Source organism: Sycon ciliatum, chromosome 7 (assembly GCF_964019385.1).
Source record: "Sycon ciliatum chromosome 7, ocSycCili1.1, whole genome shotgun sequence".
NCBI lineage: Eukaryota > Metazoa > Porifera > Calcarea > Leucosolenida > Sycettidae > Sycon > Sycon ciliatum.
In genome coordinates, this window is record NC_088649.1 from 4,632,480 (window position 1) to 4,648,967 (window position 16,488).

The 16,488-nt window shown below is 43.6% G+C and overlaps 1 protein-coding gene across 1 annotated transcript in view; it reads left to right on the forward strand.

Moving 5' to 3' along the window:
- Positions 1–8,533: 8,533 nt before the first annotated feature.
- LOC135821527 (probable poly [ADP-ribose] polymerase DDB_G0278045) overlaps positions 8,534–16,488 on the forward strand; it is a 15,505-nt gene continuing 7,550 nt past the window's right edge. Inside the window, exons 1-2 of the mRNA XM_065334526.1 lie at positions 8,534–9,008; positions 13,934–14,023. Coding sequence (XP_065190598.1) covers positions 8,994–9,008; positions 13,934–14,023 — 105 coding nt within the window. The 5' untranslated portion in view covers positions 8,534–8,993. The remainder of the gene's footprint in view (positions 9,009–13,933; positions 14,024–16,488) is intronic.

Genomic DNA, 16,488 nt, shown 5'->3' on the forward strand with positions numbered 1-16,488 from the left:
TTTCTCTTTTAATTGTAGTATATTCGGTTTTGGCTTCATTCATTTTTAGATTGTATTCCGCTAACGAGGATGATAGTATGGGTTGATTGTCATGCAAATATTGTAGGCTGGTGCTGATGAAGTCTACGTCATCCGCATACGCTGTTTCATTGGGCAATTGAAGCTGAATATCCAATGCTGGTCGCGGTGAGAGTCGCTCTCGAATCAACCTCAATGCAGCCTCGAGGTAGACAGTAAACAGGACTGGCGATAGAGAATCACCTTGTGGGGTTCCATTGTGTGTGACTAATGGTTGGCTGAGAATGTTATTCAGCTTTACTTTTATTGTGGTGTCTGTCAGAAGGCACTGGATGATGTGCAGCTCATCATGATCAATGACTGTTGACAGTATATCGATCAGCCTGACCCTTGATATAGTGTCAAATGCCTTTGACATATCAATGCCTAAGATTGAGATCTCCGACGCAACACGCTGGCATCTTGCTGATAACCACCGATAGCTATATACCACGTCTCCAGTACTTCTCCCTGACCGGAACCCGCTCTGGTTCAGTGACAAGTACCCGTTGATAGCTGGCTTGATCCGCGTCAGGATGACCAATGAAAGAAGTTTACGTAGGGTGTTCAACAGGGTAACTGGCCTTACATTTCCAGGAGGACCTCTTTTCTTTCCCGGCTTTGGTATCGGGATCAGTAGCCCATCGCCTAGCTTGAGTGATTTGTCTTTGGCATAATTGTTGAATGTAGTGGCAATGTTCGAGAACAGTGCTGGTGTTCCATATTTGATAAGTTCAGCAGGTATCCCATCTGGTCCCGAAGCTCGGCCATTATTCAAGCGCTTAGCTGCGGCATGTACCTCTGGCTGCTTTATAGGGTTTTTAAGGTCTTCCTCTGTCCGTAAGAGCCTAGATGACTCCAGAGCAGGATCACAGAATATAGCACGGAAGTGTTGCCTTAATGCTTCGACTGATTCACTAGGTTGTGCAATGAGTTTGCCATCAGAGTCTTCAACCACAACTGGTGACTGCTGCTGTCGGCGCAGTAGTCGTGTTGCTTTGAACATTTTCGCGTCGTCTTTCATTTGGTCTATTTCAGCTACACGTTCGTCCAGTCGAGTCGATGCTAACTTGAGGCATTCCCGGCGAATTTGGTGTGCCAGCCTGTTGCGTCGCGTCTTCATTTCTTTTACCTTCGTTCCATCTCTGCACACCGTAATGTCGAGACGCAGTTTGCGTTTCTCTGCTGCTAGCTTTTCAATTTCCCCGCTGAAGCCATTTCTATGCGTCTTGTTTGTTTTAGGGACGCGGCCCACCGATGTGTTTGCTGCCTCACTCATAGCGTTCACAATATACTGCAGATGTTGCTCCGCATTGACACCTTCCTGCTCTCTGCCGAGGTCCTGTAGATGTTCGTTGATAGCCTCTCTGTACTTTGCTTTCTTGGTCGGGTCACTAAATTCGGATATATTGAATTTTGCGTTGCTGGATATGGCTACTGGCGGCCTCTTGAGCTTCTTGTACAACTTAGTCAGGTTGAGGTTTGCCAGCACAAGACGGTGATCGCTTTCTAAGCTTGTCCCGGCGTATGATCTGGCATCCGTCACCACAAACCTTTCACTGTGACGGCAAAGGATATAATCTATTTGGTTGTAAATGGGTAAAGGTGGACCTCCACTAGGGTTGTGGCGCCAGCCTGTCCATGTGGTGATATGTTCTGCACGGTGCTGAAACGCCGTGTTACAGGCAAATAGGTAATTGCTGGACGCGAAATCAGCCAAAGTCTGGCCGCTGTAGTTGCGATGGCCCCTTGAGTGTGAACCAGCATAGGATACGGAGTGGCAGTCACTGGGTGGTCGTTTCCCAAGTTTTGCGTTGAAGTCTCCCATCAGGAACAGCAGCGATGAAGACCTTAGTTTTTGAATTGTTTCCAGCAAGCTGTTGTAGAACTCGTCTAGGCATGAATGGTCTGCTGCAACGCGTGTTGACGTCGGGGCGTAGACATTTACAAATGAGCACAGCGTTCTCCCGGAGAGCCATAACTGTAGCACGGCGATACGGTCCGACACCTGCCAATATCTATATATTCGGTGCAGTAACTGCTTTTCCACCACGAATCCGAGTCCATAATGTCGACACGACGACGAGAGACACAGTAGACGGTAGTTGTCAATATTTCCATCGTAGCCTTCGGAGATTTTAGTCTCCTGAAGACAGCAGAGTCCAACTCTGTATTTATTGAGGTCTGAAATAAGTTGATTTTTTTTGAAATTTGAAGTAAGTCCACGGACGTTGAACGTACCAATGCGAAACAAGCCCTCGCCTTTTGCTCCACCACTCAAAATACTTCCACAAGCTTGCCTGTTTCCTGGCGAAGAAGACATTACCCATGGGCCAGCCGAAGCTGACGGCCATGACCGAGCGGCGTCACTCGCTCTCCAAACTGGGACTGACTAAGGGATTGCATGGGGACTGACTAAGGGATTGCATATCATTCACCATCCAAATCACACCATCGCCTGCGAGGACCATGCTGAGAACGCATTGCACGGAGCTGTCCAAACATACCAGACTTTGACATACGCTTGTCATATATCCGTGCGTTATGTCCAAGCTAGCCTAATCCATTCTCCCTGATGATGCCTGCTACTTTGTAGCAATCTATGTGGTGTGTGTTGGCAGGTATCAGGGTAGTGGAGATGACTTGATGGTGGCACTGCTGCTCTTGCCGTGACTAATGATCATACATGTACTGTAGATACTGGAAATGTAACAGATGTCTTCCCAGTACAACTCTCCACTATATACACTGGAGAGTAGGCAACACTAAATGTGATGTGCTCTTGACATCGATTAATAGGCATGGGCGCCGCGGGTAATGCTAGCATTATGGCTGGCATTATAGTCCCTTTTTTCCAGGTGGCATAATGCTGGCATTATAACACCATTTCGCATGCAAAATTGGCATTACAAGCATAATTGCCGGTCGACAACGGTGTCACGCATGAAGCTGGCTAGGTCCAGTTCCGAAAATCGTGCATCTGAACCCGTCCGGCTTCGTCCGGAGACTTGGCGTTGCAAATAAACCTTTTCAGTGGATTGTTTCAGACAACATGCTCACTGCTATTTAAGTTTTTTTTCTTCAACGCTTTGGCCTTGATCCAAGACGGCCTTCTTAAATCGAATTTTCCAACTTTCAAACTGGCATTATGCAGTAGATTATTATTTTAAATTTAGTGGCTTTATATCCTCATATTATGAGCATTGCCTTTAGCATTATCGCTGCAAAAAACTAGCATTACACGCCCATGCCTATCGACAACAAAGAGATCATGAGTACAAAGATAGATGCACGAACAATGTTCTTCTTTCTGAAACTGAGAGGGTTGGAAATCACACCCTGCGCTTCTGCTGCTGCCAGACTCACAACTGTCTCCAAACAGTTTGTGCTACATTCTACACGCACGCACGCATACACACACACACGCGCGCACGCGCGCACACACACAGGTCACTACAAAGCTAGGGGGATAACTGGCATACCTTGTTGGTATATCAGCTATCACTAGTATCTGATGTACCAGCCAGCTATATGTACATGTATGAATGTCAGTCTCAACGAGGCGGCAGGACAAGTACTGGGTGAACAGTATCGTCTTCAACACGCAAATGACCCGTTACCAATGGTGGTCTCAGCTTTCACATACAGATGCATACTCGAAGAGAGTTGCAGGTTGTTCATGACAGTGTTCAATACACCAAGGTGCAGAGCCTAGTACACACACTTGAAAGGAATCAAAAGCAATTACAACTTCAAAATCAGCAGAAACAGCAGAAAAGCAGTTGATCCCTTTCAAGTGTGTGCACATCATGGCAATGTGTATACTTGGTACTGAGGCAGACAGGTCTTGAAAATGTATTCGTGCACTTTATAAGATCATTGCAAGTGCTCAGACACAAGACATGGAAGCTCTGTTCAATGACTGACATTCCATACGTTAGTATGATGCTATGCAGTTCCAGCATACCAGAAATCTACTGTCAGTGATCAAATGTGCATAGTGACGTAGGCGAGGATGAGCGTGTCCTGTCAAGATCTTTCCACTGTCAGTTGTAGGATTGACAGTTTAGCAGATCAGTAGATGACGACAAACACCAATCTACTGTAGGCAGATGCAAATGATGCAGATGATGTGAATAGTTTAGCAATGCCGGTGAACTGTGTAATGATAGAGAATTTCTCTGTCATTCTGCTAGTCTAGTGCATACATGTCAGTACGGGAGACAGTGCTACTGTCCTCACTGCATGACTGTAGCTGATCAGGGATATTATGCGCTTTCTCACACTGCCTGGCATTGGAATCCTTCAAGTCATCAACAGCTCTCATGACAGATCAATTTATCATCATCTCTCTGTCATGACAGATCAGAACATAAACAGCTCTCAAGACACATCAAAATCATCATCAACAGCTTTTATGACAGATCAAATCCTGGAAAGATGACAAGACGTATCAGCCTTGAGAACACATCTTACCAGCAATGAAGTAATCTACCCGGTCCACGTGGTGCACTGTAAAAAGTTTCAACTTACTAAAAACACGTGGTTAGTTGCCCCCTGGCTCTGGTGGTGTTGTTGACAATCCTGTGCGATTGCAAGACTCACACAGTCCTGGACTGTCTTTCTAACGTCTTCTCTTGACCAATTCATTTTTACTTAGAGAACACACAACGTGGAAGTATTTGTGTTAAAATGTGTGAGTGTGCGTGTGTGTGTGCGCGCGTGTGTATGTGTGTGTGTGTGTGTGTGTATGTGTGTGTGTGTGTGCGTGCGCGTATGTGAGTGTGCGCGTATGTGTGTGTGTACTCGTGTGTGTATGTTTCTGTGTTTGCGTGTGAATGTTTGTGTCTTTTTTTGCATTCATAGATGACCTACATGTACGAGTGCGTGTAACTGTTTTAATGTTCCATCAAAACAGTTTCTTGTTTCCCCTGTATTGGCATATAGAACGTATATATTTATGCGACCTGCTTCTTACATAGGGATGTCAATTGAATAATTATCATATCCACGATGGGAATGACGCGTATTGCGTGCTCGATCCGTTCAATAGTCTTGTCTTTGCTTTTCCTGTTCAACCCGGATTCCTCCTTGGTTTCCCTTCTTGCTATTATTCACTGATGTACGGCTTTGAGTAAATCATGTAATGCTGGCATAGCCATATACAGCAAAAGGTTTCACAATGTGCGCGCAGGCGTTCATTGCTGACTTTGTCTTGCAGCTTGATACCCAGGATACATGGAAGTTGCTTTCTGTGGAGTACGTCAAGGTTTGAGCGGTTTCCTGTCGTCAGTCTGTATGCCTCGCAGTTGTATAGGAGACTAGGGAGGACAATGGCATTGTACAGACGCAATCCTCTCGTCTCTGCGATCTACTCTATCCTCAGCCACACCGTATACATCCGTCCGAATGATGTTGACGCCTGACTCATTCATCTGTCACAGTTTTCATCCTCCCCGATCAATGATCCAAGTAATTAGTTGCGTCGAGGTCTTCCAATCGTATGAGTCCACCGTAAGTAGATCTACTGTATGCAGTAGTCAGGGAAGCATGCAACCTCCAATGTCAACGGCATACAGGTACCAGTCCCGGAGCCTGAGCTGAGGGTCCAAAGCATGACTTATTGGGTGACGTATTGTAAGGTGGGAAGTGCGAAATCCGGGGATCGGTGATGAGGCCAGTGTTTGGGTGATACTGGTATGGTGATGAGGCGGTGTCCAGTGGTGTCACAGGCGTACTTGACACTTTAGTCTTTGTGCCTGGTATATCTAGCTATTGTGCACAGACATACGATCATACGCCTGTTATCATGGAGACCTTAGACTACAGAGAGCGGAGTCCCCCCGGTTCGATAGAGTGCTCAATACTGCGCTGCTTCCGCATTGCAATGCGATTCCGCATTGCAATGCGGAAGCAGAGCAGTAACATGTTATACGTTAACACACGAGTCACAGAGTAGCACGCGTGTGACTCGTGTGAGACCTAGGCTAGATGCTAATACTAACACTACTAGACTGTATAGCTATAAGTACTTGACATGTACACAGAAGAACCTTGACTACCGGTCACAGTGCTCGATACACAGCGTGCAGAGCCTAGTATAGACTAGTACACACGAAAATCCGGTGGAACAAAAAAAAAGTGACTAAATGTCTCTACTCACGAGTTTCATGCTGAAAAGCAATCATCAGGAGACTGGGGCTATAGTCGGGGTTGTGTGGTCGTATTCACTATAGGTGTCGTCCCATGGCAGGTATGCAATGCTAGTGTTTCAGCGCGAAGGCAGTGCAAGCGATCAGTAAAGTGTTATGCGGTTGGCATGGGAGTACATGTATTATGAAGGCAGTGTAAGTGATCAGTACAGAACTATGCGGGTGGCGTGGGGGATATTATGACACCAGCCATGACGCTACCGGACGGCGGGGCAAAGGAGAATACAGGCAAAAATGCTAGTCATGCCATTTTGGCTTGGTGAGAGTTGGCACCAACTCGGGGTGCTAGTGACTCGGGGAGGGCGCTAAGTTATAAAATTGCAGAGGTAGAACCTTGATTCGTGTCGGCACTTTGACACCAGCTCTGTGCGCTTGTTGAGGGACGTTTCCTTGTCTGCATTGCTGATGTATAGCTTCTCTGTTAGGCACAGGCCACACCGCTTGGTGGTGTTGGTGTAGGGATGCGCCCTGCCTCGGATCGACCCGCAGATCTTGTAGGTCTTGTTCGACTCCTGCAACTCCCAAACGTATCTCGACAGCCGTGTGCTTTTCTCGTACTTCTTGTGACGGAATGAGGTGTTGTGGCTGTTGAGGCGCTGCTTGAATGTACTTGTATTCTCGGACAGTCCATGGTAGATTTTGGGTGGGGCGCTGTCGGAATCCACGTAAATCCAAAAATCGGAAAAACGTAAATGTGCAACTGCAGGTCCAAGGGAGCCTGCCCGCTCAACGGACAGTGCCTAACGGACGAACTCATTTACCGTACATGACGGAAATTCACGTGGATTCCGACAGCGCCCGCAGGGCGCGTCCCTACACCAACACCACCAAGCGGTGTGACCTGTGCCTAACAGAGAAGCTATACATCAGCAATGCAGACAAGGAAACGTCCCTCAACAAGCGCACAGAGCTGGTGTCAAAGTGCCGACACGAATCAAGGTTCTACCTCTGCAATTTTATAACTTAGCGCCCTCCCCGAGTCACTAGCACCCCGAGTTGGTGCCAACTCTCACCAAGCCAAAATGGCATGGCTAGCATTTTTTGCCTGTATTCTCCTTTGCCCCGCCGTCCGGTAGCGTCATGGCTGGTGTCATAATATCCCCCACGCCACCCACATAGTTCTGTACTGATCACTTACACTGCCTTCATAATACATGTACTCCCATGCCAACCGCATAACACTCTACTGATCACTTATACCGCCTTCGCGCTGAAACACTAGCATTGCATACCTGCCATGGGACGACACCTATAGTGAATAAGACCACACAACCCCGACTATAGCCCCAGTCTCCTGATGATTGCTTTTCAGCATTTGTGAGCATAATGCGGCATAATATGATAACTTTTAGCATAAAAATAGCATAATTCTGCAATTTTTTCAGCAATGCGAAAAGCATAATTTAACGAAAGTATTAGCATAATCCGTCAAGGCCTAAACGAAGCAGAGGCTTCGGAAGTGTGGGTGGTGAGAATCGAGCAAGAGAATGGGGTGTGTCCCTACGCTGCCATGATTATCCGCTCGAAACAAACTGTCAAAATAAAGGTCACTGCTGATTCAGTCCCCATGTGAAGTAAAGGTATCGCCAGGCAACCGTTCTAACACAGCCAAATGGATTGTAAACTGGAGTTCCTTCAAAAGGTTTTCAGCCTCCCTCCTATGTTAATAATTGTTATACCCATCTAGTAGTCTAGTTAGTACAGTCGACTGGCTGAACTCTCGTCGAAACTCCTCAGTCCTCGCTAGCTGACTGCCATTCTGATTCCCAAGCACAGTACTTTCTGTTCGGCGAAATCTTGTTGTTTGGTGCACCCGACCACCGCACCGAGTACTTTGGCAGCATTGGACGTTGCCGTCTGCACATGACGCTATGCAGATACTGTACTGCCGGTAGCTAGGAGGGAGGATGAAGGAGCTCGTTGAAACACGTCTAGAAAATAGTTATAGATAGTGTTGCTCGATAAAATCCAGTCACGTGACTCAAGTACACGTGACTGGACGTTGCGCAGCCCTAGACCTGCGAACAGAACACTGGTCTGCGACATGGTGAAAGGCGCTGAATGACAGGTTCCACTGAGCAGCACTGTGTCTGTGGTATGTGTCGTTGGCGCTGCAGACTGATGAGTGTAAAGTTCGATCTTATCCCTGTCTTGCACTGAAATGAGATTCGGGCTCACACCACGGCCACAGCCCGCTAAAACTTTAGTCTTTAGTTTAGTTGCGCCCTGTATGGTATAATAATTTTGAGTCGGACGATTTTAGGCTCGATTTGCGAGCTCACAGCGGAACAAAACCCTTTGCTAGTTCTCCTGCCGTGGGGTGCACTACTATTTTAGCTGTTCAACCAAGACCTTCTTAGTTCTGCTGTTGGCTTCACTTTTATCTACTTGCCAAACAGAGACGGCTTCCGCTTGTTACTAGCTATCGGTCCCCGGTGTAATTATCATCTGTAGGGTGGAAATGTAGAGAAACGGAACGGCACTGGAAACATAACAGTCACCAAGCGGAAACGAGACAGTAACGTTAGTGAAGACAGTGCGGCGACGAACAAACACCAGTGAGCGGTGGTGTGGGGATTTGTCGGCCGTGCTGACTACCTGTCGAGTCAAGGTCCTGTCGTCCACACTACACACTGCGGTAGCGAGGCAAGTGGACGTTCACCGGTACACGCGGGCAGACGTGACGTCAAACACTCGAGAGGGGATAGGGAGAGGAAATCACGTATGGCTATGAACTCGGTGAGTATCAATCACTACAGACAGGGTATTCATGACAAATTGGCACCCTAACTATTGTGTGTCTCGTGCGTACAATAATGATGATGAGATCATGTAATAATACCAAATTGTTTCAGTATTATCGTTTCAGTACTTATAATCGTTTCAGTATTACGGCAAAACAACTGTCCACCGTGTTTTGTGTGACCTGTGTAATTCTTCCAAGTAATAGTTCCATGTCACATGTGATGTAGGAACAGGATACTGTAAATGCATGGACATGCATACAACATTTCATCAGCTATTTTTGGTGTCGAACGTAGCCGAAATTTTATTATTTTGGCTACATTTGGCACTGACCCAAAACACCGAAAATAGAACGCTGATGATTTTTTTCACAATATCTTTGGCAGCACATCGACCTATGCACTTAGCAAACCTGCTAGGACGCACCGCTAGCTCACTGAGAAACGTGTTTCATGACGGTATTCAGGGAACATGTACTCTGCATACGCTCATATCTCTCTTACCCAGACCTCCAAGTAATTAGTTACGGGCATCTGGATTTACTGGGCACCGTCTGGACAAGGTTTTACTGAAAATACTAGTTTTTGAGATACTCCACCACTCCACACTGTGCTCTTGGCCCACATTCACAACACCATAGCGAGTTAAATCTTTCTTTGATAGATGTTGCACATCCTCCAGACAGCTGTTTCGCTCATTGAGAGCTCCTCAGTGAAATATCACTACTCTTTGCCAACTGTTGTGGAAAAGTGATGTAATATGCCCGATGTCTGTCAGGTCGCCATCAAAATGTACTTGATGCTGAGTTCTGGACAAGTCCAACCTACAGACAGTTCCCGACCCTACAGTCCATTCAGAAAAAGAGGATATCCTAGCTTTTGGCCATAAATGGGTCAAATTTTGAGTTTTCGTCAGAATTTTTGGCAATCCCCCATGGAATGCTCTTCCAATTGTACTTTTAAAGTCTACTTCTCCAAAGAGCAAGCCATAAACAGGAATGGGATTTGGGCCAGATTTGGCCCCCAAAGCACTGAATTGGGTAAAAACCACGAAAATCCAGGCCATTTACTCCACTTGCATAACAGTACATTTGTGGTGTGAACCCCAGTTGAGGTACCTTTTTGGACCCTTTCTTAAGTTTCGAATCTCGCAGCACTTCACAGTGTACCACGAAATCGCCAAAGACGGGCGCTCTCCAGAGCCAGCGCTCATCTTTTTCTGAATGAACTGTAGACCATATTGATAAGAGATATTATGAGTGCAGGAGCAACCGCTGACTACATGTTGTTCAGGTACTCAATCCTTACAACAAAGTGAGAACATATAAATACGTGTTGTTCAGGTACTCAATCGTTAAAACAAAGTGAGAATATAATTATAAATATGTGTTGTTCAGGTAATCAATCCTTACAACAAAGTGAGAATATATAAATATGTGTTGTTCAGGTAATCAATCGTTAAAACAAAGTGAGAATATATAAATACGTGTTGTTCAGGTAATCAATCCTTACAACAAAGTGAGAATATATAAATATGTGTTGTTCAGGTAATCAATCGTTAAAACAAAGTGAGAATATATAAATATGTGTTGTTCAGGTAATCAATCATTACAACAAAGTGAGAATATATAAATATGTGTTGTTCAGGTAATCAATCGTTGCAACAAAGTGAGAACATTATAAATTCGAGCCACACCCTTTTTATTCTATCGCCATCATAATATTGGGCATCAATGCCCGTTTGGTTTGCGATGTAAAATAAAACTTCAATCAATCAAAAAAAAAAACCGTGTTCTTCAGCTAATCAATCGTTACAACAAAGTGAGAATAGACACCCTTAGCAAAAAACGTTATAGAGTTGGTGGACAAGCCGTTGATTATTCACTCTCATTGTAATATCAAAGAGTATTCTTTCTAGACCAAAGAGTGGTATATTTGATAACATGTAATAACGATAGAAATTTTTACGATACGTCTCCAGACGTTTCGTTGTTCTGAACAACATCGTCAGTGGATAAAGAAAATGAATTTTAACATTAATTACATCATTTTCTTTATCCACTGACGATGTTGTTCAGAACAACGAAACGTCTGGAGAAGTATCGTAAAAATTTCTATCGTTATTAAATGTTATCAAATATACCACTCTTGTGTCTAGAAAGAATACTTTTTGATATAAAAAACGTTATGTTGTAACGGTATTATCATAAGGGGGAAAATACCGTGATTTGGGTTCGACCTTTAGCAAGATGCACGCTATTTTTAGTACGCTGTTGCCACGAGAATAGCTTTGATTTCGCGCATTTTTGTCACCATATACGCGATACAAGGTGAAATGCGTACGGACTATGCAATATTTGGCCAAAACACGTACCGTTGGTCACAACGATAAATCAGCCCCCATAACGTTTATACGCTGCAGCTTCAACGCTATTTGGGTGATCAAGGTACGAGTACCGTAAAAAATAGCGTTACCGTTGTTTGCTAAGGGTGTCTAATAAATACGCGTTGTTCAGATAATCAATCCTTAAAACAAAGTGAGAACATATAAATAAGTGTTGTTCAGGTAATCAATCGTTACAACAAAGTGAGAATTTATAAATATGTGTTTTTCAGGTAAGGCCACCCTTTCTTTTTTCGTTGTTTATCGTCCGCGCCCGCGTACCTTTTTGCCTCCGACCCGAAAAAAAACAAGAAAGTAGTAGTACCAATAATATGCGAAGTTGTAAATACATGATTGTGTAATTTCACAGTGTGCCGATCATGACCTTAAACTTATAATCTTGCCTCCCGGGCATGCCTTTGTCTTGTGTTCTTTTTCTTTTTTTGTTGGCTTTTAAATATCGTACGGTGTGTGTCCTAGTAAAAATCCAGATGTAATGAATTCATGACATGCTAACTCCATGCTATGTACCTGTTTTGTTGGATTCATCAGGCATGTGCTCCAATGTACCATCAAAGAGTGTTGTTCTATGCCTGCAAGTGCCGTTAGACCCAGAAATATTGTATATATCACATGCTTTACTGGTCAAAATGTTTAATTGGGGTTTCCAGTTTTTGGAATGGGCTTTTGTTTTTTTTCCGCCCTCCCGCGTACCTTTTCGCGAAAAAAAGGACGTTAAACAATGAATTAACAAAGGGTGGCCTAATCAATCATTACAACAAAGTGTAGGCCTTGACAGATTATGCTAATATTTTTGTGAAATTATGCTTTTCGCATTGCTGAAAAAATTGCAGAATTATGCTATTATTATGCGAAAAGTTATCATATTATGCGGCATTATGCTCACATATGCTGCTGATGTATATGATGGTTCTGTGCAAAATAACAGGTGAATTTTTTTGTAGAGGGCATTGTACTGTAGTAGCAAAAGTTCAACGGGGTCAACGCACCGTCCGACCTAGCTACGACCGTCACCCTGGTCACTGATTGTAGTGGACTGGACATGTTATCAAGGGAGTCGTAAACCTACGACTTCCTGGTGTGTCTACTTGCACTTGTACTTGTAGAACATGTACAACTGTATGGAATTTGATGCGAACAGGCGGATTAGTCCAATTTTATGCGATTCGTATGCAATTTGCCTCGAAAAATGCGATTATTCGATTTTGGTAGGAATTATGCGAAAAATTATGCTAGCATAATCTGTCAAGGCCTAACAAAGTGAGAATATATAAATACGTGTTGTTCAGGTAATCAATCCTTACAACAAAGTGAGAATGTATAAATATGTGTTGTTCAGGTAATCAATCCTCACAACAAAGTGAGAATATAATATGTGTTGTTCAGGTAATCAATCGTTAAAACAAAGTGAGAACATATAAATATGTGTTGTTCAGGTAATCAATCCTTACAACAAAGTGAGAATATATAAATATGTGTTGTTCAGGTAATCAATCCTTACAACAAAGTGAGAATATATAAATATGTGTTGTTCAGGTAATCAATCGTTAAAACAAAGTGAGAACATATAAATATGTGTTGTTCAGGTAATCAATCCTTACAACAAAGTGAGAATATATAAATATGTGTTGTTCAGGTAATCAATCCTTACAACAAAGTGAGAATATATAAATATGTGTTGTTCAGGTAATCAATCGTTAAAACAAAGTGAGAACATATAAATATGTGTTGTTCAGGTAATCAATCATTACAACAAAGTGAGAATATATAAATCGGTAGAAATCTAGTGTACCTGTAGGAGTGCAACAAGTATTTGTTTTCGAAATAAATCAAATCTCCGGGCTCTAAACTTATGAACAGTATAAAATGCGCACACATGTACATGTACAGTCGACCTACCCTTATAACGATATTTGCGTCGGACCAAGAAATATTGTTATAAGGGTAATATTGTTATAGGGGTAACTGGTTCATTTCATACACATACGTCATGATGCATGGATTTTGTTCATTTTTTACACTCTTCCTAGCATAAAAAACTAACATACATGCACATTATGTACACAGCAAGGTGCCCACTGGTGCCCCCATTGCATGTCGTCATGTCCCAGCGACTTATCAAGTGAAGCTTGCCCTACCTGGATAGTGGGCTCGACATCTTCCCTGCTAGATATTGTTATAAAATGGAAAATGTTGATTGGTCTGCCCATTTTATATCGTTATAGGGGTAATATCGTTATAGCAATATTGTTATAAGGGTAGGGCATTGTATACAAAAGTCAATGGAGTGATTTGGTTTGGCAGAAAAATATCGTTATAAGGGTAATATCGTTATAGAGGTTATCGTTATAAGGGTAGGTCGACTGTACATGTATATACATGTACACACATGTAGGCGAGATCGGTTTGGTACTCCTCGTGATTGCGCCTTTGATACTGTTCATGGCTTTATTGAAATCATTGTCTCCACGCCGACTAATTCTCTGCGTCGCAATGTTTGACTTTCCCTGTGACAGTTGTGGAAGACTAAAAGTGTCCCCAAGCAGGTAGACTATCCACTTCCACGAGAATGGGAGTCGCAGACTAAAGACGTGGAATTGAAGCAGGTAAGAATATAGAATGAAACCTGTACGGTAAACCGGGTTGCTATGGGGAACAATCATCTGCAACTTTTAGTAACCACCTGTATTTAGTAACCACCTTTCTTTAGTGACCACCTTTCTTTATTGACCGCCTGTCTTTTAGTGACCGCCTGTCTTTAGTGAACACCTGTCTTTAGTAACCACCTGCATCAAGTGACCACCTGCATTTAGTAACCACCTGTCTTTAGTGACCACCTGCCTTTAGCAGCCCAGTGTTTATTCACCATGTACATTTAGCTCTTTTTCATGCCGGGAAACTTCTGTATAGAAAGTGCAAAGGTTCGGGGACCAATAACCAGTTTCATGACCAGCCACCCCCCTGGATTCCATTATATACAAGTACATACATAGATGGTCTCTGATGGTGAAAGCAGGATGTCTAGAGAATCAAGTAGTATCTATATCGACAAGGGGATTTCCCCCTGATGTGAAGGTGGTCATGGACAAGTGATTGATTGATTGATTTATTTATTTATTTTTATTTCACGGATCCTCCAGAGGCAAATAGATGCCTATCGAAGGGAGTCTCCTAAGCAAGTATGGAAAATGAGAAAGTATGTTCGTAAGCGAGAAGAGGTAGAAGATACATTAGAATATAGAGTACAAAAGAAGTAAATTCAGTACTTCGGGTAGTACATTGCATGCTAATCATGATGAGAATTAGAAAAGCAGCATTGCGGACTACTATACCTGACATATACACAAACTATTGAAAATATCATAGATATGGTTAGCCTAGACACAAAAGTCAGGAATACCTTTCAAAGAAAACATAGATTGCGAATGATACCGACGAACAGCAATACTAAATTTCACTGTTGTAGAGAGTGAACGAATATCTTCAGGAAGTTTATTCCAGGCAACACTCAAAGAAAAAGGGTTGATCTACGAAAGGAGGTGCCAGCTTTAGGAAGAATTATGGATGAAGGGTGACGACTGCTTTGGGAAGAGGGTAGCTGGAAGTGAGACAACAAGGAGGGGTATTGGGAGAATACATGGTGGAAATGGACAAGGCCAAGAATCTGCCGTCGCCATGCTAAAGATTCCCAAGGGGAGAGAACATTGAGGTCTCCTTTGGAAGTCGTCCAGTCAGGCCGACGCTTGAGTTTACTATTTTAGTATGCTCTAGCAGCAGTAGCCTGCAGTTTATCAAGGGTTGTGGACATGGTGGCTGAAACGGAAAACAGCCAAACGGGAACAGCATATTCAAGGAGGGAACGAACATAACATTTATACAAAAGATTCACAGCAGGAAACGGAAGGAAGTTGGACATGTGGTTTAAAAGAAAAACCCGACCTCGAAATTGCCTTGTAATGTGTTAAGTATGGGGGGACAGATTGAGTGAAGGAGTGAGGATGATGCCCAGATGACGGTGGGAAGAGGGCTGGGTCAGTAACGTACCGGCGATGGTGACGGTCCTGGGATCAGATGGGTTTGATTTAGGTCTGCAAAAGGGAACATGGACACATTTGTTAGCATTGAAAACTGCTTCAGCTTTATGGGACCAGTTCACACACCTATCAAAGTGTGGTGGATATGATCCGTGGTGTTATTATGCTACAGTACAGTATACTGACCTCAACCGAGTGTATCGACACGGGGATTTCCCCTGATGTGGAGGTGGTCATTTACAAGTGTGGTGGATATGATCCTTAGTGTTATTATGCTACAGTATACTGATCTCAACCGAGTGCATCGACAAGGGGATTTCCCCCCGATGTGGAGTTGGTCATGTACAAGTGTGGTGGATATGATCAGTAGTGTTATTATGCTACAGAGTACTGATCTCAACCGAGTGCATCGACAAGGGGATTTCCCCCCGATGTGGAGTTGGTCATGTACAAGTGTGGTGGATATGATCAGTAGTGTTATTATGCTACAGAGTACTGATCTCAACCGATTGTATCGTCAAGGGGATTTCCCCCCGATGTGGAGTTGGTCATGTACAAGTGTGGTGGATATGATCAGTACTGATATTATGCTACAGTGTACCTATCTCAACCGAGTGTATGACAATTTCTGTTCCGATCAGTTATACCATTTTCCCCTGTATCCTCAGCTTATCACAATGTTGTCTCCGGCCTTCCAATAGCCTCTAGGAGTTGGGGTATGGCTAGAAAATCAGTCCTTGGGTTTGTCATGTGTGTGTATGTGTGTGTGTGTGTGTGTGTGTGTGTATGTATGTATGTGTGTATGTATGTGTGTGAGAGTGTATTGTATTGTATTGTAATATTGTGTATTGTTGTACCTACCACCTTTGTTGGTTTCAGGGTTCAAATACTTTCTATTTGAAGTATACATACCTGTTAACCATGGACTACTTCTGGCTAGATTAACTCTTGTGTAATAATGGTGCTAGTGAAGCTTGTATCAGATCCACTCTGATTTAGCCACCCACACTAGTAGTACCAAGTATTACCTTCACTGG